Below are 25013 nucleotides of genomic sequence, written 5' to 3'. Positions count from 1 at the left end.
GGACGAGACGATATAAAGAAGAGAAGAGAAGAGAAGAGAGAAAAGAACTGAAGGAAACAACAGAGATGGAAAGGGTCTATTGATCAATTGCCTTGAACTGGTTGGGTTTGCTGATGGCTGCGGGGTGACGTCTAAGTTCGTCAGGGCACTTACTCAACGAGCTCTTGAGAACCATGTTTTTGAGGTCGTACAACACATCGTTGTCGTCCTTGTTATGTAAAAATGTTATTGCTGTTCCTAGCTTGCCAGCTCGGCCTGTTCTGCCAATTCTGTGAATGTAGTCTTCGATGGTTCTCGACATCTGGTAGTTGATGACCAATGAAACATCCGGAATGTCGATACCTCGACCTGCCACATCTGTTGCAATCAATATATCGAATTTTCCTTGTTTAAGATTCGTTATGGCCAACTCTCTTTGGTCTTGATTCTTTGACCCATGAATGATCGTGGACTTGAACCTTGACTTTTCGTTGATTATAGTGCTTAGGTTTTCGCATGTCTTCTTATAGTTGACAAATATAATAATCGGAGGATAGTAGTTGTTGGAGTTTAAAATCGAAATCAATCTTCGATTTTTCTGCTCCTCAGTATTCAAAAATTCAACTTTTTGCTCAACACTATCAACTGCTTTGTCTAGGTTTCCTATTATAATAGTATTGGAATTATTAAGATAATTCTTGACCAACTTTTTAATAGTCGGGGGCATTGTAGCTGTATACATCATTGATGTTCGTTTTTGATATTTGGGTAGAATTTCTAATATTTTCGAGACCTGACTCTCAAATCCTAAATCAATCATTCTGTCTGCTTCGTCAATTATCAAGTAGTAACATTGATTCAAAACTAAGATCTTCCTATCAATACAATCTAATAATCGACCAGGTGTGGCAATCAACACTTCAACACCATTAGATAAATTAAATGAGTTGCTTTCCAATTTATACCCACCAACAACAGAGGTTAGTTTTATTCTTAGTCTATGACAAAACTTAGAGCACTCCTTTTCAATTTGCTGAGCTAATTCTCTTGTGGGTGCTAATACTAATGCATATGGTCCATCATTCTTTGTATGATAGTTAACCCTGGGCAATGTAAGTAAGTATGTTAGTAATGGAATTATATAACTTAATGTTTTCCCTGAGCCAGTCTCAGCAATTCCCAACACATCCTTCCGATTGATAGCAATTGGGATTGCAGCTCTTTGAATTGGTGTTGGGTCTCTATAATTTAACAGTTTTAGAATTTTTAATATTTCAGTATTAATCTTGCTCTCACTCCATGATCTCAACGGTTTTTCAACAATGTTTCCCTTTGAGTTAATTTCAAAGTCTTCTTTCAAGATCCTCCAGTCTCTGTCAGTCATTTCATTTAATGGTTTTTCAGACCAGTGCTTACTGTTCCAATTGATTTTTCTGGATAATGCAGCAGATATGTCGTTGTTTTGGGATTGAGCATCTATTGAGATTATTGGCTTAATTTCTGCTGAAGCTGAAGTATCTTCATTATCGTCCCAAGCAAACTTGAATTTGCTCTTCTTTAATTTTTTTGATGGTGGCACTGTTGATGATTGTCCATTATTGTTGTTATTAGTGTTTTTATATCTGACATTGTTGATTGAATTGTTGTTGAAATTAATTATACTTTTGTTTTCAATGCTTTTTATATGATTATCTCGGTTGTTGTTGATAGAAAGCTGATTTTGATTAGATTTATTGATAACATGGGCCTTTATTTTTTTCGCTTCAGTTTCATTATCTTTCTGTTTTTTCAATTTCAACCTTCGTTTTTTGGATATAAATTTTATTTTATTAGAGCCTTGGTCATTATCATTTTTTGATAATAACTTTTCCAATGATATTAGCTCATTATTTGACATTTGGAAGGAATTTCGAAAGATTCAATTGTAATTCCTTTTGAAATCAAATAGAATCAGACTGTGATTGTTAAAATTTGCGATTTAAAGACAGAAACCAAATAATCCCATTTAAAAGGGGAGTATACTGACATTTCTTAAACACAAAATATAAATAAAATCCCGTTCCAAAAGGGCTGGGTTTTTTCATGTTCTAAGAAAAATTTTAGAAAGCGTTCAAAATTTTTCATTTCAAGTTTCCTCATCAAAACAATATTGAAACAATACAATAATAGAGACAATTGAAGATGGGAAAGAAAGAAAAGAAAGAAAAAAAAGATAAATCATCAAAGAAGACTTCTAGCAAGCAAGTAACAAGAGAAGACATTGAGAAAATTGATAATTATGAAAAAAGATTGCCAGCAGTTTTACCATTTGCTAGACCATTAGCTCCAAAGAAATTGAATAAAAAAATTTTAAAGACAGTTAAAAAGGCATCCAAACAAAAACATGTCAGAAGAGGAGTCAAAGAAGTTGTAAAAGCCCTTAGAAAAGGCGATAAGGGATTAGTGGTAATTGCAGGAGATATTTCACCTCCAGATGTTATATCTCACTTGCCTGTTTTATGTGAAGATAACACAGTGCCATATTTATTTATCCCATCAAAAGAAGATTTAGGATCAGCAGGAGCTACAAAGAGACCAACGAGTTGCATTATGATAGTTCCAGGAGGAGGAAAATCGAATAAGAAAAATTCTGGTGATAGTGAGGAGTACAAGGAGAATTATGATGAAGTCGTTAAAGAAATAAGTGTATTATGAATTTATTTAATGAATGTGATATAATGATTATTTATTGTATTTATATAAAAGAAAATCCACGAGTGTCCATTTATTTTACTTTACTTTACTTTACTTTACTTTATTTTATTTTATTTTATTTTATTTTATCAAAATTTCAATTTGAGCTTTAATTTCAATTTTAGTGACAAGTATCAAGGTAATAATTGAAACATTTGAAATAATTACAAATAATCTATGTATTTTTTATATTCTTCCTTTTTCAAAACTTCTAGAGCAGACTTAATATCTAAATTTATATCATCAATTAAAGCTTGAACATTGACAAAATCCAATTCGGGTCTAATATAACCTAATATATTAAATTGGATGATTGCTCCATAAAAATCTGTTTTAAAATTATGAATTATATGGATTTCACAACTCTTTTCTTGATTTCCATAGAATGGATTGTAGCCAACTGACATAACTTGAGGAAGTGAAACACTCAAATCGTTTTTCTCATCTAAACCAAAACCGTACTTGAATTCGATGTTTCTCCTTATATTGTTATTTTCGTTGATATGGTTATTTGTAGCTAAGATCTGGGGACCGAGCCTTTTGTTCAAGTTCTTGTGTATGCTGCAATACCCAAAATAAACCCCAGGCTGAAGAGCTTGGAAAGCCTTTGAAGTCTGGGAAATGGGGATATTCGCAGTAGGAATCCCTAAATCAGACGAGCCTCTGCCAAAGCCAGATATGATCTGTGCAGACTCCCTTATGGGATATGGAGAAATTGGCTTTTTGGGGATTCTGGCCCTGATGGTCAAAGCTGCTTTAGTCATACTGGTTCTTGTTGATACTCTCCAACAGCAGAAAGAGCAGAAAGAGAAGCACTGATAAGAAACAAAAATCAGTCAGCATTAATAATAACAAAAATAATATTGATCAGCATCTCTGGAAACAGCTAAATATGCATATGTGCATACAATAACAGTCAACTACGCCAACCCTATTGCTGGCTCCACGTGCTCAACTTTTTTTTTTAGTTTTGCAGTTGATTTCTCTGTTTCTGATTCCAAAGAAAGAAACTGTGTTGAAGAGAAGATATAATCGCCAGTGGTTAGCTTTGGTTTCGTACTATGTTGTGAGAATCAACTTGTTGGCGTGGAACTATGGAGATTGACAAGTCGAAATCAGAATACAATGAAGTAGCTCTTCAACTAGTAACTGATCCTGATAACTACGATCTTTGGGTCAAGTTACTCACTGCTGCTGAGAATCTAAATGGTGGAATTTGCAAAAAAAGCTCCAATGATGACATTGCTTTGTTGTATGTCAGCTACAAACGATTCTTGGACAAGTTTCCGTTATACGAGAAATTTTGGATAATATTTGCTAACTGGTTTTTTAAACTTGGTCAAATTAACCAGGCTGATTTGATTTTTCTCAATGCTTTGAAGTTCATTCCAAGTTCGGTATTGATTTGGGAAAATTACTTGAAATTTAAGATTCTAACTGTCCATAACACTGATGGTATTGACAGGTACAAATTTATCAAAAGACTCTTTCTCAAGGCTGAACTAAAAATTGGATTGCACTACCTTTCGACTGATTTTTGGGATTTGTATTTAAAATTTGAAGAGGAAAATAACGAAAACTCGGCTGATAAAAAATTTCAAATTTATTTGATACTAAGAAAATTGATTGAATTACCAATTTATGGATTTTCAAAATATTATGAGAAATTTATGAATTTTCTAGATTTGAACTTAAATTTAAAAGATGTTTCAACTTATGTTACTAATAAAGATCTAATCAAATTGGGTTATACCAATCAATCATTGCAATTGTTGCTTAAAAAGGATTCAACTAATTCTGATTTTTCATCTGATATTCCCAAAATCTTGAAAGATATCAAAAATAAAATAAAGAAAATTTACACTGATTTATACATAACAGTTCAGTATGAAGTGTTTAAGATATATGAGTTTGAAAAAAAAATTGTTCATCCGTATTTTCATACAACTTATTTATCCAAACAAGAATTATTAATTTGGGAATCCTATTTAAACTATTATGAATTGGATACTTTAAATTACACCAATTGTAACCTAGTGATTATAAATAACAGTCTTAATCCCAATGCTAATAGTAATAACAACAACAATAATATTGCATTGAATAATAATGAAAATAACAATAATGCCAATAGCAACTCAACCTTGAACAAAAATTTAAACACTTTAGTCATAGTTCAGAATTTCCACAAAAAGATACAAACAATTTATGAAAGATGCTTAATTTCAACTGCATTATATGACAAATATTGGTTGAGATATGCAAATTACTATATCAATTTAAATGAATTTGAAAACAGTAAAAACATTTTACTTCGATCGATTTTCCATTTACCAAAGACATCAATAAAAGTCAAATTAAAATTAGTACTAGTTGAATTGTATCAAAAAAATTATTTTAGAGTGAATGACATTATAATTGATTTACTTTCAAGTTTCAAGAATGAAATTGAGATTTGGGTATATTTTTTAAATATTCAAATTTTGTTTAGTTATAATAAGAATAATAGTATCAATACTAATGCTACTAATAGCAATAGCAATACTAATAGTAGTTTAGAAAATTTGGAAGAATCTTCAAAGAATTATGTTTTGAGTCTAATGGAAGAAAAATTGGATAGTATTAGATTTCAAGAAGAGACTGATAAACAATTTGATATATTTTTTGAATATTTGAATAATGTAAATCAAAATATTATTTCAAACAATGAAAAATTGAAATTTTTTGAAAGATATGAAAAAAAGTTTGGATGGAGTTTTAGATTTTGGTATAATTACATGAAATTTTTAATATTTAATAAAAATGATATAATAATTGAGATTTTAAATGTTAAAGATAAGGACAAAGAAGAAAAGGAAAAAGAAATTATAATTACTGATGATGGAGACGGGGATAAAAAAATTGATAGTAATAATGATAATGAAAATGATAAGGATAAGGGTAAGGATAAGGATAAGGATAGCAATAATGATAATGATATTATTAGGAACAATATTGATTACACGTTTATAAATAAAGTTTATTTGAAAAGTATCGAAAACTTAAAGAAAAATGTCAAGAAGGACAATAGTAATCAAAGAATAATCCAGAATCAAATAAAAACAATGAATAAGTTTTATGAAGAATATTTGATTGATTTGAAAATATTTGAATTTGAGGAGAGACTAAGGTTAAGATTAAAGAAACAAGAGATTGAAAGAAAAGAAAAAGAAAAAGAAAAAGAAAGCCAGGTAAATTTTGTTGACAATGGAGATGGAATTGCAGAATTTTTGAGCGAAGATGTTGATAAATTATTTGAAATGCATTTAAATTCATACAATGAGTTTTAGTATTATAGTTAATTATATATATATATATTGAAAAAAACATTTATTATTTATTATACTATAGGATGCCAAAAAGTAGATAAATAAGTAAATACGATAAGAAAGGAATAGATCAGATAAAAATAGTAGGATAAAAAAAAAAAAGAATACTAAAGTAAGATAGGTTTGAAAATTTAAGGTATGAGGTTAATACATAAACTAACGATTGATTACTTTAAAATGGAAGTAATCAGATGATTAAAACGAGTAGATAAATCAAAACAGAAAGATAAAAAAGATAAAAAAAAAATAAAAAAATAAAAAAGATAAAAAAGATAAAAAAGATAGAAGTTGAAATAGAAACTGAAACTGAAATGGAAATGGGAATGGTAATAATAATAGTAATAATAATAGTAATAATAATAGGGTAATAATAATAAAAATTTAATTGATTAGTTAATTAATTGTAAAGAAAAATTAATAATAATAATAAAAAAAGAATTTATTATAGTGATGAAGTAAGAGAATTGATTATGATATTTGTTGATTTTGATTTCTCAAAATATTTATTGCTTTTGATATTTTAGCGTTATCTTGATTGTTATTACTATTACTATTACTATTATTATTTGTATTTGAGTTATGAGTTTGAGAATAGTCATCATCTTCTTCTTCGTATTCTTCGTCTTCCATATCGTTATCTGAAAAGTCGTTCATTAGAATATTATCGTCATCATCATCGAAGCTCTCATCGTTGCTATACCAAAAATCTTCATCGATATCATTGTTATCGTAGTTGATTGGATTAGAAGCGCTATAAGCTGTTTTTGAGGTGGGCATGATAAAATCGTCAGGGATATCTTGTTTAGATCTTTCGACTTCTGTTTTGACTTTGGAATTGTAACTCGACCTGTTCTTTTTCCAATCAACAGCAGCATCAACATTAGCAGGAGAGGAGATATTTGGATCTTCTAGGAGAGAAACTATGGAGACCAAGACACTTTCAACACTCTGAGTGGGTCTCCAAGTTTCAGCATCGGGTTCTTCAGAGGTTGGGTCACCAGATTGATGCAAGATAGAGATGCACAATCTTCCATCTTTATAAACGTTTGGATGGTAAATTGGGGGAGTGAATTTGAAAGTTGGGGGAGAATAAGGAAAATCGTTTGGGAATTTCATTTGAGCTTTGAAATAGCCTCCATGATAGACGCTGTCTTCATTTAAGACCATGACACCAACTATCCAAGAAAATATATTGCCATTTTCTAACTCGATATGAAAAGAAGGTATGCCCTTTTTAGGATCGTTGAGTTCTTTGTATTGTCGCAAAAGTATGGAAGCACTTGATGTAGACATGGCAGACGAAAAAAGTGGGAAGTGGGACAAAAAAACGATGCAGTAGCAGTGAAGACGCAGAAGAACCAAAAAATAGAGGAGTAGAAGCTTCAGCAGCTGTGGAGTAGGATATCTGGATGATGAAGAGAAAGAAAGACGAGTGAAAAGTAGACAAGAAGCAACGAGAGCTGGAAAAGAACCAACAAAAGAAACAGAACAGAAGCAGAAAGGAGCCAGTCGCCAGAGTCAGGGGACGTGGCGGGGTTGGGAATGGGGGTTGGTGGTGAGGGTTGGGCACGAGGGTTGGAAGCAGGGATGGGTGAAAACAGGGGTTGTTCCAGAGAATTGAAGCAGGGGTCTAAGCTGACTTGCTGCACGTGGTTGTGTCACGGGACTGGGCTTTCACACAACAGAGCCAGCAGTTCCAGCAGTTCCAGCAGAGGCAGCAGAGGCAGCAAAGACAGCAAAGACAGCAACAGCAGCCATGCCTTCAGTGATCTACTACAGGTTTGTCTCACAGAACAAGGACTCCAGGATTCCCTTTGACGGCACAGGCATCTCGGTCTTCGATCTCAAGAAGGAAATAATCAACTACAACAAGCTCGGCGATGGCTACGACTTCATCTTGAAGCTCTTCAACAGCAACAATGAAGAGTACTTGGACGACTCCGAGATCATCCCCAGGTCCTCCACTGTTTTGGCAAAGCGTTCTCCTGCCTTGAGACATGGCAAGATCAATGCCTCGCGATATGTCACTGGAAAACCCAGGATATTGAAACATGCAAAGGTGTCGCCAAATGATCTCGCCAACTCAGCGTTGCTTGTCAAACCGATAACTACTAACTACGAGTTTCTATCCGAAGAGGATAAAACAAAGGTCATGTTTCAAAACCAAGATGCTCAATGGCAAAAGGAACAACAACGTCTAGCTAACGAGACTCCAATTTTTCACAACAAAAACAACTTGCCCAATGGCTCGAAACCTGGCGCCACTAGTCAACAAGAGGTTCCTCCTCCAGGCTATATCTGCTACAGATGTGGTGCCACCGATCATTTCATCAAAAACTGTCCCACAAACAATGATCCGAATTTTGAAGGCAAAAGAATCAAGAGAACTACTGGTATTCCTAAATCCTACTTGAAGACTGTTGAAAAACCAAACAACGAGGATTCCGGCAGTTATATGATAACAGATGATGGGAAATTTGTTGTAGCTCAAGCTGATACAAAATCTTGGAAACTATTTCAAAATAAAGTAAATGATTTTGATTTTTCTATTTTTAAAAGCGAGTACATTTCTGATAAATCCCTAGTTGATCCTCTATCAGATTTGTTATTCAATAACCCTGTAAAGACTCCCTGTTGTTCAACTACATATTCTCTAAGTCATATTGAACAGAACTTATTAGATAATGATTTCACTTGTCCAAATTGTCAAAAGGAAGAAATATATCTAGATTCATTAGTCCCTGACGAAGTCATGGCTAAGAGAGTTAATGACTATTTAACCAAAATCAATTTATCAATGAAAAATGAAAACAATAAAAATAATCCTAACAATAGTAATTTTAACAATTTGAACAATATAAGTAATTTAAACAATTTTAATAACTTAAATAACTTAAATAATCTAAATAATTTAAATAATTTAAATAACTTGAATGCTTTAAATAGTATCTTAAAAAATTCCAATGCCAATGATTCTAACAGCCACAAAAGATCAAATGATAAAATGGATAACAATAATAATAATAATAATAATAATAATAATAATAATAATAATAATAATAATAATAATAATAATAATAATAATAATAATAATAACAACAACAATAATAATGGTGATTTTGACTACAACTCATCAATCAATGATTCATCCTCTAGAACGAAAAAATTGAAAACTGTGGAATTGCCTTCAAGACCAAATATTCCTCCAATGCCATCTATGCCTTCAATTGATAATCATGGCTATAGCATAAATCACAACAACAACAACAACAATAACAATAGTAACAGTAATAACAATAACAATCCACTATTATCCCAACTCCCGCCTGCTCCTTCAAATTTTTTTCCTTTTCCTTCTGTGCCTGGTTTACCACCTAATCCTTTTATGATGGGACTACCCAATGGGCTACCAAATACATTACCTCTTCATCTGACAAATCATTTCAATGCTATCCAACCCAATAATTTAAACCCTTTAAATAATCTAAACATCAATCTAGGGAATCTAGGGAATCTAAGTAATCTAGGAAATCTAGGAAATCTTAGTAATCTTGGTAATCTTGGTAATTTTAATAATCTTAATAATAAATAATAGATTGTTATTAATTGTTATTAATTATTGTTAATTATATAATTTATGTACTGTACTAATAGTAATAAATAAAATAAACTCTTTTTCAATGTATGAATGTAGGATGCGAATTGTCATTTTTGAAACTTTAATATTTTTTTTTTATTTTTTTCATTTCAACTTTATGTATGTATTGATGAATATTTTACAAGTTTTTCTTTCAGTATTGATATCAGTATTAGTATCAGCTGTTTAGTGATAGTTGGTTAGTAAAGTGTGTTGTATTGGGTGTGTTTAAAATGGCATTATTTAAAGTGAATGGATGGGATTTAAAAGAGGACGTTAAATTTGGTAGTTCTAGTGAGATTAAAAATGATAAAAAGAAGAACAAGGAGAAGAAAGATAAAAGGGTAACTGATAGAGAAGTGAATGATAGAAAAGATTTTAATAAAAATAGAAATGAATTTAAGAATGAAAATAGAAAAGATTATAAGAGCAATAAAAATGAAAATAAAAAGGATTATCAGAGTAATAAAAATGAAATGAAAAGTCCAAAGCGAACAAATTCAGAAATTGATGATGATGATAATAATGATAATAATAAGAGAAAGGTTAAAAGGCGCCGAAATAAACAAAGACAAGATAAAACAGAAAAATCAAATTCAAAACTTAAGCAGAATAATAATGGTGATATTAGTGGAAATATTACCGGAAATGAGAATGATAAAGTGGGAAAAGATGGCAACAAAAAAAAAAAGGAAATTGGAAGTGAAGTTGTAAATAAAGTTGGAAAACCGGTGTCTACATTGACTCCACTTCAAAGGAAGATGATGGCCAAGTTATCAGGATCGAGGTTCCGATATATCAATGAACAATTGTATACTATCTCGTCACAGGATGCATTTAGTATGTTGAAAAACGAGCCTGCATTATTTGATGCATACCATGAGGGATTTCGATCTCAGGTTCAAAGCTGGCCACAAAATCCAGTGGATGTGTTTGTTGAACAATTCAGAGAAAGAGCAAAGAGAAATGTGAATGCGCCAGGAGGATTACCTGGATTGTCTAATAAAAGCATTGTGGTGGCAGATATGGGATGTGGTGAAGCCGAATTGGAAAAGCACATTATGGAGTTTGTCAAGGTGTTTAACAGCAAGAAATCGACTAGTGGATTTAACAAGTTCAAGAGGAACAATAAATTTAAGAGTAACCAAAAGTTGGAGGTTAAAATACATTCATTTGATTTGAAAAAGGCCAATGAAAGGATAACGGTGGCAGATATTTCGAATGTTCCGTTGGCAAATAATTCGTGCAGCATAGTGATATTCTGTTTGGCGTTGATGGGGAACAATTTTCTTGATTTTATCAAAGAGGCATGGAGAATACTAGCGCCCAACGGTGAGTTGTGGATAGCCGAGATCAAATCCCGGTTTACAGACACACACCTAAAGTTCAAAAACCGGATTGAGGACGATGAAATGGACGAGTTTGATAGAGTTGGTGGATTGAACATCGAGGGATCGGAGAATGCGTTGAAGTTGTATGGAGAGAAGTTTGAGAGACAAAGGTCGAGTGGGAAACAAGAGCAAAGCGAATCGCAAATGCAAAGTCAAGGACAGGAGTTTATCAACGTTTTAAAGCTTTTGGGGTTTTTCTACAAGAACAAAGACGACAGCAACAAGATGTTTATACGATTTGAGTTTTTCAAGCCGTCGCAAGAAATTCTTGAAGAGAGAAAGGCCAAGTTGGAAAGAAGAAAGAAATTCATTGAGATTGAAAGCGAAAGAGAGGAGCTCGACAAGAGAAGAGAGAAAGAGCCGGAGGGAAAGTGGTTATTAAAGCCATGTATATACAAGAGAAGGTGAGGAAGTGGGCATTGAAGCATTGCCATTAAAAGTGTTGTCATTAAAAGTGTTTTTAAGTAGTATAGTGAATGCACAATTCGAGCAACCATGGGGATTCTTTCTGTCTTATTTTTTTTTCATTATATCGAAAGTCGTGTGAGCCGGATTGGGAAGCGTTGAGAACCGGAAAGCGAAGTGAAGACGAACAAAAAGCGAACTGGACGTGATCTGGAAGTGATCTGGAGTGCACTTTGGGGCATCGCCATTGGGCTGTTGGGAAAAAAGAAAGGTTGTGCAGAGATAAGAAACGCACCCTGGAAACACGACCAATCACAACGCGAAAGAGAACATCTCGCCCAGAGCTGCTCTCGTACCGTGAGTCGCGTCGAAAGAGAAACTCCGACGCTGCAATCGAAGCCACAGTAAATTGACAACAATAGTTTGACGCTTCAACCGTCGCAGCTGTGGGAAAGACAGGCTCCAGCTGGTGAGTGCCAGATCGCCAGCCAGATCAGCATCCTATTGTTGCATTGTCTGGTGGAGCTGGATAAGGTTGGAACAGCCTCCAGACTCACAACAGAATTGTCGCGAAGTAACAGAACTGCCAGTTTCCCCAGAGCCTTGTGCAAACAGAGTTAACAGAATTGTGGACATTAGAGTTTGCCGCTGCTGGAGACTCACGTGCGCCGCTGGGAGGTTGAAGAAAGGTTTTCTGCTGATGTTTTGAGCACCAGCATCCATCACCAGCGACACCACAGACACCACAGACACCACAGACACATCCACAATGTCGTTTTTTCTATCGCAGCTCAGCAATGCCAACGAGGAGGTGGATCCCCAGAAGATGAAGATAGCCGAGATCCAGTTCGACGCTATGGCAAGCACCTTCAACACGTATGTTCCCAACGACCCCAGTGCCAGCGCCAGCACCACTGCTAACACAACCTCCTACCAACAGAATGATGAGAAGCTGCAGAGACAAATGTTTGAGCCATGAGTACGGCGAGAGCGACCTTCACAAGGGAGAAAACGTCTGCTTGGACCGCTGCTTCACCAAGTTCTACCAGGCCAATGCCAAAATTGGGCGCTATGTGCAGACCTCCCACTTCATTGATCCCCTGGCTCTCCCAGCGTACCACGGCTGGCAGGAGATTGTGCACAACAGCTAGTACGGCTTGAGCAGCTTGAGCAACTCCAACTCCCCAACAGCTCCCCCAGCAGCTCCTGCAGCTCCTGCAGCACCAGCCTTGCCGTTGGCAGTGGCGCGTGAGCTGGGGCTGGAGCGTTGTTCCATTTCACGTGCGGTTAGCTTTGGGAATAGTCGACATGAATCCAACTCTAATGCTGCTGGGAGAACAGACTCTATATCCACTGTTCGCTTCTTCAACCTGCTTCCTCCTGTAAATATCTTATAAATACGTTTCTTTCCCCCTGTTTGCTTTTTTTTTCTCTTCTCCAATTCAATTTCTTCATCGCTCTGCTCTGCTGTTTTCCGATTGCCCTCTTGTCTCGCTCTTGCTACCAAAATGCCATCCCACTTCGACACCCTACAAGTCCATGCTGGTCAAACTGATCCAGAATCAAAACCCCATGGTGCCAGAGCTCCTCCCATCTATGCCACCACTTCCTACGTCTTCAAGGACTCCAAGCATGGTGCTGACTTGTTCGGTTTAAGAGTCCCCGGCTACATTTACTCAAGAATCATGAACCCAACCACTGATGTCTTTGAACAAAGAATCGCTGCTCTAGAAAATGGTGCTGCTGCCGTCGCTACTGCCTCTGGTCAAGCTGCTCAATTACTAGCCATCACTGGTCTCTGTCACTCCGGTGACAACTTTGTCTCTGCCTCTTATCTTTACGGTGGTACCTACAACCAGTTCAAAGTTGCTTTCAAAAGATTTGGTATCCAAGCCAGATTTGCTGACGGTGACAACCCAGATTCAATTGCAAGTTTAATTGACGAAAAGACTAAGGCAATCTACATTGAAAGTATTGGTAATCCCAAATACAACGTCCCAGACTTTGAAAAAATTGTCAAAATTGCTCACGACAACGGCATCCCTGTCGTTGTTGATAACACCTTTGGTGCCGGTGGTTTCTTTGTCAAACCAATTGACCATGGTGCTGATATTGTTGTCCACTCTGCTACCAAGTGGATTGGAGGTCATGGTAACACTATTGCCGGTGTGGTCATCGACAGTGGAAAATTCCCCTTCAAGGACTATCCAAAGAAATACCCCCAATTCTCCGAACCAAGTGAAGGTTACCACGGTTTGATCTTGAACGAAGCCTTTGGCAACTTGGTCTTTGCTTTCCACGTTAGAGTCGAATTGCTCAGAGATTTGGGTCCTGCTTTAAACCCATTTGGCTCTTTCCTCCTCATCAATGGTTTAGAAACACTATCCCTCAGAGTCGAAAGACAAGGCAGCAACACCTTAGCCTTAGCCAAATGGCTAGAGGCCTCAGACTACGTCTCCTGGGTCTCCTACCCTGGTTTGCCATCTCACCCATACCATGCAAATGCTAAGAAGTATCTTAAAAACGGTTTTGGTGCTGTCTTATCCTTTGGTGTCAAACCCTTCAAAGACCAAGTCACTAACAAAATCGTTGAACTCGAAGACCCATTCAAAGAAAGTGCTGCTGTTTTCGTCGATGGTACCATATTAGCCTCCAACTTGGCCAACGTTGGTGATTCAAAGACCTTAGTCATTGCTCCATACTTCACCACCCACGAACAATTAAGTGACGAAGAAAAAGTAAAGAGTGGTGTCACCAAAGATTTGATCAGAGTCTCGGTTGGAACTGAATTCATTGACGATATCATTGCTGATTTCCAACAATCCTTAGAAAAGGCTTTTGCTAACTACACCTACTAAATCTTTTTCAACACATCCTCTCTAAATTTTCAATGTTAATAAACTTATTAATGTATTAATGTATTAATGTGCTCTATTTCGTTTTTTTTTTTTTCTTTTTCTTTTTCCTCCATCTTGTCTATCTGTTATCTTATTATCTTTCTATCTTATTTCATTTTTCCATTTTTATGCTCAATCTATAGTTTTCAATTTAAACTTTTGGTTAATGATAAATTTTATTCTTGTAGTTCAATAATTCCAATTATTTTAAACCTACTATTTTCAGTTCTTTTTTCGTCCCACTTTTTAGTGTGTGTGTGATTTTTAATCATCTATTATTTTCTCAATAAGTTTTCAAATCAATAACCGTTTTTTTCCAATATATAAACTTTCTCCATTCTCATTCTCACTCTCATTCTTTCAACCTTTCAACCTTTCAACCTTTCTTTTCTTTTCTTTCTTTCTTTATCTTTATTCAAATCATATTCAACTTATAATATATATATATAATAATAATAATAATAATAATAATAATAATAATAATAATAATTATATTACCAAAATGGCTTCTGTTGATTCTGAACTTACTCTTCCTTTCGACCCAATTTCTCCCTTATTCTCTTCAGCCGATGAAATCAACCTCACCAATGAATTAGTTGACACATTTAATGACTTGATTCATAGAAAGAAATCAAATCCCTCAGCTAAATTAAAGGGCATTCCCAATAAGAACATCTACAAATCCTTTCAAGATCCAAACATTCTACTAGATAGTTACAAATTTAATGAATGGGAATACAGCAATTCAAAAATCCCTCTACCCTGCAATGCTAGAGGTTTATTCCTATTAAACTCAAACAATCTCGACTTGTACCAAAACAACAACAAAATTGTCATTAGAGGTTATGACAAATTCTTTAATACTGACGAAGTCCCCAAAACTAAATGGTCAAACTTATACCAAAATTCAATTGGCCCTTATGAACTCACCTTGAAAGAAAATGGCTGCATTCTTTTTATTTCGGGTTTAATCAATGGCAATTTAATTGTAACTTCAAAACATTCAACTGGCTATAGACATGATATAGAAAAAAACCATGCTTTGTATGGCAAATTATTACTAGAAAAACAATTGTCTCAAAAAAATATTAACCAGTCTTCCTTTGCAAAATTACTAAATAAATATAATATCACTCTAGTAGCAGAATTATGTGATGATAGCTTTGAAGAACACATTATAAGATACTCAAAGAAAAACTCAGGTTTATATTTGCATGGTATTAATTATAACTCCAAAGTCTTTCAAACTTATTCAATTCAAAAAGTCCATATATTCGCTGACGCTTTTGGTTTCAAAAAAATCAAATACTTGATCAAAGATAATATTAAAGACTTGAAAACCTTTTTGGATAAATGTGCTGAGACAGGTACCTACAATGATAAAGAAATCGAAGGCTTTGTCATTAGATGTAAAGAAAAGGATACAAACTATGATTTCTTTTGGAAATATAAATTTGATGAGCCTTATCTTATGTATAGACAATGGAGAGAATTAACAAAAAGCTACATTGCTGGAAAACCAATTAATTTACTTGTCAAAAAAATCTTTAAACATAAAGATGTTTCAACTGAATACTTAAATTTTGTTATCCCAATTTTAGATAATAACGAATTTCTAAAAATTCAATACACTAAAGGCCATGGAATTATTCAACTAAGAGAATTGTTTTTAAAACACACAAAAAAAACTGGTGTTGAATTAGCAAGCATCAACGACAACAATGAAGAAGAAAGTCTCAATAATAACAACTATCATGGGGAAAATGAAAAAAATTCTAATCTCAATAGGAGGCAAATTTTATTAAAAGCTCAGAAAAATAAAGATTATCTAAAAAACTACCCAGATTTGGAAAATGATATCAACAATATTGTCAAAGAATTTGAGCAATTAGTTTTGAATGAAAAGGATTCATCGTATATCAATACTGGATATCAAAAAAAATCAATTGATACAGATGAGAGTGCTACTAAAACAATCACCAAATATGTTATAATTCCTGTGGCTACAATTGGGTGTGGTAAAACAACAGTCTTTTTGACTTTGAAAAATTTATTTTCAAATTGGGGTCATGTTCAAAATGATGATATACCTCTTGGAAAGAAAAATAAAAACAACCTAATTGATAACTCTCTCAAGTATCTAGTAAGTGATATTGAAAACTATAAAGGTGATAATTTAATCGAGCCTAATGTCATTATGATTGACAGAAATAATCATCAATTTAGAGAACGAAAACAACTTTTCAATGACTTGGAAAGATTTAAAGTTAAATTTTTTAAAGATTATTCCAAAAATGTGGATTTTAAGTTTATTTGCTTGAATTTTTTACCTGGAAAAGATAACCAAACTGCAGATTATTGGGATTTAACAACTTCAAGAGTCAAAGCAAGAGGAAATAATCATCAGTCAATTAAAGTGAACAAAGATGGCTACGATTTTGCTCTCAAAATTATGAATGGTTTTAGAAGCAGATTTCAACCAGTGAATAAAATAAGAACACCCGATAGTTTGTTTGATTTGGTAATAGATTTGGAAACTCACACTGAAAACAGTTCAAGAGAGAATGTTGTCACTATTTTAAATAACATCGGCCAATATTTTCCTAAAATGCTCTTAAACAACGACCAAACAGATATTCAATTGCCATCGAAAGAAGAAATTGATGTTGCTTTTATGAGGGCTTTAGGTTATACACCTACTGTTGAGAAGGTATTCAGAAACACTGAGAATAAAGGTAAAGATAATAAAAGAGAAGATAAAGATAGTAATCAAACATCTTTGCCCAAGAAAAAAAAATTAAAACCTTTTTTTTTTTCTATAAATATTGATGACAAAATTTCCTTTTTAAAAAGCGTGAAAAGTATAATTTTAAAATCAGGCATATCAAATGATAGTAATTATTCTGGTCCTGAAAGTGTTTATCATCGGTTGGAGCAAACAAATAGAATTCAAAATTCATTTCATGTTACATTAATCCATCAAAATCTATACAAATCCAATCAAAAATTGAAATTAAAGTCGCAGAATCCAGTGATAAATCAAATTTGGACTAATTTTGAATCTGAATTGTCCTTGATATTAGAGGGCTCATATGTTGTTGAAAAAAATGAAAGTTTTTCTTTTATTCGACTACCTTTATTAGCTAATATCAAGCCATACAAAATTGTATGGAATAAAAACCTTGTTTGTGTTGCAGTTAAGATAGTCTCTGTATCCCATGAAAATAGCAAGAGTGAAAATCTCATTGAAAGGTTCAATTGTGTGAATGAGATACCACATATCACAATTGGGACAGTCTCATCTTCCATCAAGCCCTTTGCTTCAAATGCTTTACTAAACAAGGCAAAAGCATTTCTTGATAACGAATTTGAAGGAAAGTTCAATTCCGAAAATGAAGAAGTGTTTGTTTTAAATTGGCCTGATGAAGAAAGCGATTCCAAGATTTTCGAATATTTACCAATAAATGCTATAATTTAGATTTTTGAATAGTAAATAGATTATATTATAAATTACAGGGTTTTTATGCTCTGATCTTCATACTACGAAAGCTATTTTGGTCATCAATTATCTATAATTTCTACTAGTATTTTGATAATTAAATGATTTTATAAAGCCATTAAATAAATTGTATACAATTATTTTATTTTTGAATCTTTTACATCTAGGTAATAAACTACAAATAACAATTTTAATTTGAATAAGTAAAAATAAAAACCATTGTTATAATGCACTTGATTATAAAAGCAGTTATATAAGAAAAGAATATTTAAGAAGAATAATTAATAGTTAGTGGAATATTTAACAAAAGGGCCAATTTAAATATCGTCAATTAATTTTTTTGAATCTTCAGCTGAAAGACTTTTTTCGATGTAAACCATTGCTTTCTTAATAACCGCCCCCCAAAGGTCTTTTATATCAAGCAACTCTTTGCTCAAATATTTTACAATAAGGGCAGTTAATTTGAGAGGATCATTTTTAAAAGATTCCTTTTTAGCATTAGGCGTCTTCGAGACCTTTATGATTTCTTCTAATATATCAGCAGAGCATATCTTAAATGAACCATCAAACTGCTGATTTTTCACTAACTGAATTAGTTTTTCGTTGGAACTCAAACCAGAAAAGTTGTTAATAGAAGCATTCAGTGAATTGAAAGAGGGAGTTTCATATCCTCGAACAGCAGGGCTTAAATCAAAGCTGGAGGTTTCATTTATGTTATTATTATTGTCATTACTATAATCTGAAGATGAAGTTTGAAGAAATGAACCAAATTGAACAGGTGGTGAAGATAGTTCTTTTTTTTTCTTGGAATCTTTTTTGGAGGTAGATTTTTCTCCAAAAGAAAATAAGCCAGGCACAGAAAAGCCCTTTGATTTTTTAACAACATCAGTTTCTAGAACAGGAGACTGTTGCAACTGAAAAGATTGAAACTGTTCCTGGGCACCAAAAGAAGCAGTTTTTTGAATTTGATTTTTCCTTTTAAACAATCCAGCACTCTGAGGTTTAGCTGCTTTAAAAGCAATCAGAAAAGAACCAGGTGGTGGTGGTGGTGGTGGACTGGAGAGACTAATAGAAGTGGTTCGAACAGCAGAACCAACAGCACCCATAGGAGCCGATAACATATGAAATTGGTGAGACTTACGAGATCGGTAGGTAGCATAAGGATTGAAACCTCTTGAGATTCCAGAGGACAGTGTTTCAAGAGACACTTCTGCTAAGGTTTTCTCATCAACATCGCTCTCATCACCATCAATAAATTTGCCCTTTTCTTCAATTGACAAGTCGTCCTTATCCTGAGCAGCAGAAATAAAATGTTCACTTTTCTCATTCATGACAGCCAACAATGATGTCCATTTAGAGAGCAAACTGAATCGTAGAGCAAGCTGAGCCTTAAATGGTCCATTGGCTGTGTTGTTTGGGTCATCTTTAAGGGCTTCTTTAACACCCATTCTAACAATCAAATCACTTATTTTAGGTGAAATGGGTTCTTTATTTAGTGGCGACTCAAGTTCAAGTAATTTACCTGAAATGGGGTTGAGATATGATAAAGAAATGGTATCATAATTTTTGATATTGAATTTTTGATCATGAAAGAAGACATAGAAAGTGTTTCTATGTTCAGAATAGACTTGAAAATTTGATGGGAAAATTGAATAATCGTTACTTTTTTTATTGAAATCAAAATTTAAGAACGACTTGTGTTTTTTGTTGTTAGGATTTTTCACGTTTGAGAAACTCAAATTTTTCTCAAATTTGTTATTAAGCTCAATCAAAATATAATCATCATCATCAATGTCATTTTTGTTTTTGCTTTTATTGTCTTGTATAGTTGAAATTTCATTTTTGAAAGTTATTTGAGCATAGGTTAAGGAAGAAGATAAAACAGAATTTAACATTTTGATAATTTTCAATTCCATTCTTTCATCAGATTGAATATACTGAGAGTAACCATCACCATTTAAAGAGATTTTGTCAACTAAATCATGAGAAACTGAATCACCAACACCAATTGAAAAATATCTAATTGAAGAATTTTGAAAAGTTTTATTTTTGTTTTCAATTGAGAATTTTTTTTTAAAGGTATTAATTTCCGATTCGACTTGATCAATGTTCCAAACTTCACCATCAGTTAATAAAATGACTTCAGTTTCAATAAATTGATTAACATTTTTTGTTGGTTTATTTTTTTTCAAAAAGTCTTCTACTAGAGAGTTTACTTTTTTAATTGCTTTTAAAATTTCAGTACCTCCCATATCAGCCAGAATTGAGTCAGTGTATTGTTTGATTTCATTATGAATTGACTGAGAGGTGATCGGTTTTGACTGACCCCATAGAGATGAGACATCTGAGCCAAAAGATACCAAATTAATAGAGGTATTGTCTTCGAAAGGAAAAGAAGCGATGAATAAGTTCAAAGCATCTTTTAGTAATGCAATTGGACTTCCATACATTGAACCGGATCTATCTAAAAGGAAGATGATTTGTTTTTTGACAATAGACGAATTACTGGGAGCAAGATTATTGTTAAATTCGGGCAAAACAGATAAAGCAAGACATGAGTTGTAAGGGAAATTTTTAGATAATAAATCATTTGAGGAAGGAATTTCGAAATTGTTTGATAATGCAGATGATAAGTGACTTGATATGGAGTTATTTGGATATATTATTAGAGTATAGTCTTTGAAAATGTTATAATTGTGATAAAAAATGACATTACGATCACCAAAATTGGGAAATTCATGAGAAAAACTAACTTGGTCAGTATTAACAAAAGTGTCATTTGAATTTAATACATGGCTTGAAACACATTTAATTTTTTTAATTTTGTTTATAAATTTAGTGGAAATTGATACAGTATTTGGAGTTTGGATATTAAGCAGTGAGGAAAGAATTTTATGATCGTTTTCTGTCAAGCTGTGAATTGGGTTTTTGGCATCAGTTGCATCATTATCAGATGCATCAATAGAGGGTGATTCATTGGAGTTATATCTGTCATGGACACTCAAGGGGATAGTATATCTGAAGGCGTTATATTGGTTATCATATTTTAGAATAGTATCGTATTTCAAGTCCACTTTGACAATACAATTCAGGGGCATATTACCCAAAGTGATATCAAACGCATCATCAGTTAAATGGGTAGTTAGAGCAATTGAATTTGACTTGTCATTTGTGATTATCTCATCATAAATCTTTTCGGCCTTTGCCTTTAGATAGCATTTGCTTTCAATTACAATCGGTTTCTTTGAGTTATCAAGTGGAATGATAGTGAATTTGAAGTTATAAATTGATGATAAATTTTGAACTGGATGAGTGAATTGATATTGGTTGGGTTCGTTTGCAGATTCTTTTCCATCTTTTCCATCTAGTGATTGAACATGATCAATTGAGCTAATTTTGTAGACTTGTTGAATAACAACGTTGGAGTAGAAGTCGTCACAGACATTGGAGTCGATAGATAACGATACCAATCTGCAGGCCGATTTCAATTGACTGAGATGGGGAAGGTAAGGAGAGGTGACCGGAAAAAGCATCTGGAGTAAGTAGCAAGCAAGACGAGCAAGGATGATTGTGCGGACAGAAAGTGTGTGTTAAAACAAGAGCAGTAGTGGAAAGCAGCAAACAGAATCAACAGAAGTGATGAAAGAAAGCTGTATTTATATTATTTCAACATAGACCTGGTTGAAGCATAGCCCAAGCGATACGTGATTTACTATTGTCTCATTTCCAAATACGGTCTATTAATCAAAGAATTTGAAATCATGTTGGAGCGGTCGAAAAGGACCCCGGTTCTGTCTTCTGCAAACATGCCTCTATTGTTCTGCATCCATGCAGCCATCACACGTCAAGTTGCACAACAAGATGAGATATACAGCAGGACACGCAGCACCACGCGATAGCACAGGCCTTGTCCGTCAGGATTACCAAAACATACGCCACTGCCAGCACGCAAGGGTCTGCAGGGGGTCTGCGGTGACCGCTTGAGCAATGCCACGGGCGTGACCGTGACCCGTGACCTGCTCAACGATAAGAACGTGCGATAAGCCTTTGTGTCCCGGTGGAGCATGTGCGGTCGAAAAGCGGTCGAAAAGGCTCACAAAGACCCAGATAAACACTGCTGAACCTGAATAACCTCTTCTCTTTTTCCCGCCAAATCGCATCATCTCAAATCATTTCTAATCATTTCAAAACCACTATTGGATTGGAAATCATTCAGCTTGTTTTTTGCTACATTTTTATTTTTAACTCAGACCTGATACTGGTATTCCGTATATTCTCTATCAACCCTTGATCCCTCTCACTTGTTTATCATAAATACTCTTGATATCCTCAGTGTTCTTTTCCTGTTTCTTATTGTGTCTTTCTTAGTCTTTCTCAGTCTTCACCATCTTTTCTGCTTCCCTATTCTTCACTGAATCCTATTCGACATGAGTGCCTACTTCAGAAACATCTTTACCTTTAATCCTCGTTCATCAACTAATCCTAACGGCGTTGAGGCTGCTGCTCCTGGTTATATAACTGATAATGGCGAAGCTGTTTTTGAGCATAGAGTCTTATCAATAGTTGATGCTCAACAAGACAGTGACACAGCACAAAATAGCCACAATAACAGTGCCCACGGTGATGATAACAATGTTGGTGCTCTCGAAGAAGAAATATCAGAACTAGAGACTGATCCCTTTGTCGAAATCAACTTAAATCCTTTAACTTATGCTCAGGCTGCTTCTTTAAAACCTGGTATTAGTGTTGATCCTCCACAAAATTCCAGCATCTTGAAACCAATAAAAGTCTATTCTCCTCCAATCTTTCCAGACGATAATATAGCTGACAATTTAAATAATCGAAAGATTTTAAATCAAATAATCAAACAAGAAATCCAAATCGATCATAACAACTATAAAATAAACCAAATTCAATCAATCCAGGACTCAATAATTAAAAGCGCTCTGGAAAGAAACAAATACATTAACTACAATAGTGATCTAATTAATGATATTACATATTATGACTATAATGATATAACTCCTTTTAAAAAAAACAAAAAAAACATGAAATTTGATAATAATAATACTTTTATAACTTCAAAAAAACTAGGTAATAGAATATCTGTTCACTATTAGTCTTATTATTAGACCAAATTAAATAAATGCGATTTTAATGTTAATGTTGATGCTGATGCTTATGCCTTTGCTGATACTATTTTTCTTTTCTTTTATCTTATCTTATGAAGTGTTTAAAGTGTTGTCTCTTTCTATTTACTTTTTTTCTCAAATACCGCTATTTCTTATTTATTTCTTATTTTTTTATTTTTATTTTTTATTATCTTTTTACTCTAATTTTTTTACTCTTACTTTTTGTTCTTGTGTTTCTTTTAGGTTTATTTATTTATATTTGTGTTCTTCCAATAACTAGAGATTGTTAAATAGATGCAATAGATAAGGAAATTGTTAGGTTACCCCAATCCGGTAATCTACCGCAGTCCTGGATTTTCTTTTTTTTTCTCGGAATTAAAACCTTTTATTGATACCAGGTTTTTGATTGTATTTTTTTTTTACTTTTTATTTTTTTTAACTTATAAATGAATAATTAAATAAATTTGGTAAACGAATATACTAAATGAACTTTTAAATGAATTTTTAAACAATTTTCCTCTTCAAAACATGATCTTCAGCTATTATTGTTGCTTCCATTTTATTTCTCACTCAATTTCCCACTTACGTTTCTTGACCCAAATCGATGCGTCTTTAATCTTCTTAATCCACCTCCAATATTAGTAACAACTTTGTCATTTGCAATCTTAAAATTGCTCTTTAAAATCTTACTTTGATATGAATTAATAGAATTATTAATATTTTTTTGTAGCGCTTTTAATTGTCCCTTTTTCTCATTGATCTCTTGCGAAACTGATTCTTCCAATCTTGAAATATCCTCTCTTTTACTCGTTAAAAATTCCTTTTCAATTTTTTCATTCAATTCAACATCTTTCTTCTTTTCCTCGTTATAAAAGTTTTTATAATCATTACTCAATAACTTGAGATGATTAACCATATGATCTTGATTGGTTTTATTCAAAATGTACGATTCTCGTTTACTATTCAATTCAACAGTGCTATTTTCATTAATCTCTAATAACCTATTAATACCATTGCTACTACTGCCATTAGTAATTCCACCTTCACTATCACTGTTCTTAACCGTATTACCAACTAATATAGATTGATATGTCTTTTCATATGTTTCAAATTTGATTTTCCATTCGTCTTTATATTCTTCAATTATTTTTCCAACTTCTCCGTCTTCATACTCTTTGATTAACTTGTATGTATTGTCAACTGAAAAATTCTCATCTTTAATTATTTCCCTAGCGTTATTTTTATTAGATGTTTGACTTTCTTCAGTCTTCAAAAAGCTTAATAAATTATCAACATTTTCCTTTTTAGAATTATACTTGTTATTAACTTCATCGAATTCCTCATTTAATTGCTCAATTCTATCGTCCCTTTCTTTAATATCCAAGTTTAGGTTGTTGATCTTATTCTCTTTAAACTCTAAATCTCTTTGCAAAATTTCATTATCGTTTTTAAGTTTTTTATAATCTTTTTCAATTTTTTCAGTTGTTTTATTTTTTTCTTCTAATTGTTTGATTGTTTTGTTTTGTTCTTCTAATTTTTCAACTATTTTGTTTTTCTCTTCCAAGATCCCATCAAGTTCGGTTTTCAATTCATTTTCTTTCTTATAATGTGACTCAATCTCAGTTTTCAATTCATTTTCTTTATTATAATGTGATTCAATCTCGGCTTTTAAAAATTTGATTTCCTCGTTTAATGAATAGATTTTCTTGTTTAATGATTCAATAATATCTCTTTCGTTTTTAAGATCAAGAATTTGTTTTTCCATTTCGCTTCTATTGAATTCCAAGCCAAAAATTTTCAAATTTCTTTCGTTCAATTCATTGTTAATTGATTGGTTTTTCTCCTTTAAATCGGTTATATCTTTAATGTATTGTTGAATGGTTATTCCATTAGTTTCATTGAGATGATTGAGACTATCAACTAATTTATTTTGTTCTAATAATTTTTTATTGGTTTCTTCAACTTGATTTTT

The 25013-nt window shown here is 33.2% G+C and overlaps 12 protein-coding genes across 12 annotated transcripts; 8 read left to right on the top strand and 4 right to left on the bottom strand.

Annotated features, from left to right (window-relative positions):
• Positions 1 to 115: 115 nt before the first annotated feature.
• Positions 116 to 1408, bottom strand: PRP28 (mRNA splicing protein PRP28; the record flags this gene model as incomplete). The annotated part of the gene is made up of 1 exon (XM_020189572.1): positions 116 to 1408. A coding segment is annotated over one exon (1293 nt), but the record flags the coding sequence as incomplete, so codon positions are not given.
• Positions 1409 to 2160: 752 nt separating this feature from the next.
• NHP2 (snoRNA-binding protein NHP2) lies at positions 2161 to 2673 on the top strand (the record flags this gene model as incomplete). The annotated part of the gene is made up of 1 exon (XM_020191566.1): positions 2161 to 2673. The coding sequence occupies one exon, from the start codon at positions 2161 to 2163 to the stop codon at positions 2671 to 2673; it is 513 nt and encodes a 170-aa protein (XP_020049244.1).
• Positions 2674 to 2891: 218 nt separating this feature from the next.
• Positions 2892 to 3443, bottom strand: FMN1 (riboflavin kinase; the record flags this gene model as incomplete). The annotated part of the gene is made up of 1 exon (XM_020189638.1): positions 2892 to 3443. A coding segment is annotated over one exon (552 nt), but the record flags the coding sequence as incomplete, so codon positions are not given.
• Positions 3444 to 3806: 363 nt separating this feature from the next.
• Positions 3807 to 5198, top strand: PRP42 (mRNA splicing protein PRP42; the record flags this gene model as incomplete). The annotated part of the gene is made up of 2 exons (XM_020190258.1): positions 3807 to 4740; positions 4882 to 5198. Coding segments are annotated over 2 exons (1251 nt in total), but the record flags the coding sequence as incomplete, so codon positions are not given.
• A 1188-nt stretch (positions 5199 to 6386) lies between these two features.
• On the bottom strand, positions 6387 to 7515 carry CDC34 (SCF E2 ubiquitin-protein ligase catalytic subunit CDC34). Its single transcript, XM_020192662.1, has one exon. It carries the CDS (start codon positions 7371 to 7373, stop codon positions 6549 to 6551), a length of 825 nt encoding a protein of 274 aa, XP_020049241.1. The 5' UTR covers positions 7374 to 7515; the 3' UTR covers positions 6387 to 6548.
• A 121-nt stretch (positions 7516 to 7636) lies between these two features.
• ASCRUDRAFT_43178 (cleavage polyadenylation factor subunit MPE1) lies at positions 7637 to 9747 on the top strand. The gene is made up of 2 exons (XM_020191033.1): positions 7637 to 9155; positions 9177 to 9747. Exons 1-2 carry the CDS (start codon positions 7837 to 7839, stop codon positions 9670 to 9672), a joined length of 1815 nt encoding a protein of 604 aa, XP_020049240.1. The 5' UTR covers positions 7637 to 7836; the 3' UTR covers positions 9673 to 9747.
• Positions 9748 to 9950: 203 nt separating this feature from the next.
• On the top strand, positions 9951 to 11550 carry RRP8 (25S rRNA (adenine645-N1)-methyltransferase; the record flags this gene model as incomplete). The annotated part of the gene is made up of 1 exon (XM_020192661.1): positions 9951 to 11550. A coding segment is annotated over one exon (1516 nt), but the record flags the coding sequence as incomplete, so codon positions are not given.
• A 732-nt stretch (positions 11551 to 12282) lies between these two features.
• Positions 12283 to 12664, top strand: TIM12 (Tim12p; the record flags this gene model as incomplete). The annotated part of the gene is made up of 2 exons (XM_020190307.1): positions 12283 to 12389; positions 12454 to 12664. 2 exons carry the CDS (start codon positions 12283 to 12285, stop codon positions 12662 to 12664), a joined length of 318 nt encoding a protein of 105 aa, XP_020049238.1.
• Positions 12665 to 13021: 357 nt separating this feature from the next.
• On the top strand, positions 13022 to 14371 carry MET17 (bifunctional cysteine synthase/O-acetylhomoserine aminocarboxypropyltransferase MET17; the record flags this gene model as incomplete). The annotated part of the gene is made up of 1 exon (XM_020191565.1): positions 13022 to 14371. One exon carries the CDS (start codon positions 13022 to 13024, stop codon positions 14369 to 14371), a length of 1350 nt encoding a protein of 449 aa, XP_020049237.1.
• A 541-nt stretch (positions 14372 to 14912) lies between these two features.
• TRL1 (tRNA ligase) lies at positions 14913 to 17888 on the top strand (the record flags this gene model as incomplete). The annotated part of the gene is made up of 1 exon (XM_020191564.1): positions 14913 to 17888. The coding sequence occupies one exon, from the start codon at positions 14913 to 14915 to the stop codon at positions 17886 to 17888; it is 2976 nt and encodes a 991-aa protein (XP_020049236.1).
• Positions 17889 to 18226: 338 nt separating this feature from the next.
• On the bottom strand, positions 18227 to 21606 carry ASCRUDRAFT_89942 (uncharacterized protein; the record flags this gene model as incomplete). Its single annotated transcript, XM_020195040.1, has 2 exons — positions 18676 to 21606; positions 18227 to 18648 (listed from the first exon to the last, which is right to left on the bottom strand). Exons 1-2 carry the CDS (start codon positions 21440 to 21442, stop codon positions 18227 to 18229), a joined length of 3189 nt encoding a protein of 1062 aa, XP_020049235.1. The 5' UTR covers positions 21443 to 21606.
• Positions 21607 to 22336: 730 nt separating this feature from the next.
• On the top strand, positions 22337 to 23029 carry ASCRUDRAFT_6549 (uncharacterized protein; the record flags this gene model as incomplete). Its single annotated transcript, XM_020191359.1, has 1 exon — positions 22337 to 23029. The coding sequence occupies one exon, from the start codon at positions 22337 to 22339 to the stop codon at positions 23027 to 23029; it is 693 nt and encodes a 230-aa protein (XP_020049234.1).
• Positions 23030 to 25013: the final 1984 nt, after the last annotated feature.

Source organism: Ascoidea rubescens (genome assembly GCF_001661345.1).
Source record: "Ascoidea rubescens DSM 1968 unplaced genomic scaffold ASCRUscaffold_2, whole genome shotgun sequence".
Lineage (NCBI taxonomy): Eukaryota > Fungi > Ascomycota > Saccharomycetes > Ascoideales > Ascoideaceae > Ascoidea > Ascoidea rubescens.
The sequence above is the reverse complement of the archived record's forward strand: the minus strand, read 5'-3'. Positions and strand labels throughout refer to the sequence as shown.

Coding starts and splice junctions, on each gene's coding strand:
- CDC34 (XM_020192662.1), bottom strand. CDS start 7,373: ATGTCTACATCAAGTGCTTCCATACTTTTGCGACAATACAAAGAACTC.
- ASCRUDRAFT_43178 (XM_020191033.1), top strand. CDS start 7,837: ATGCCTTCAGTGATCTACTACAGGTTTGTCTCACAGAACAAGGACTCC.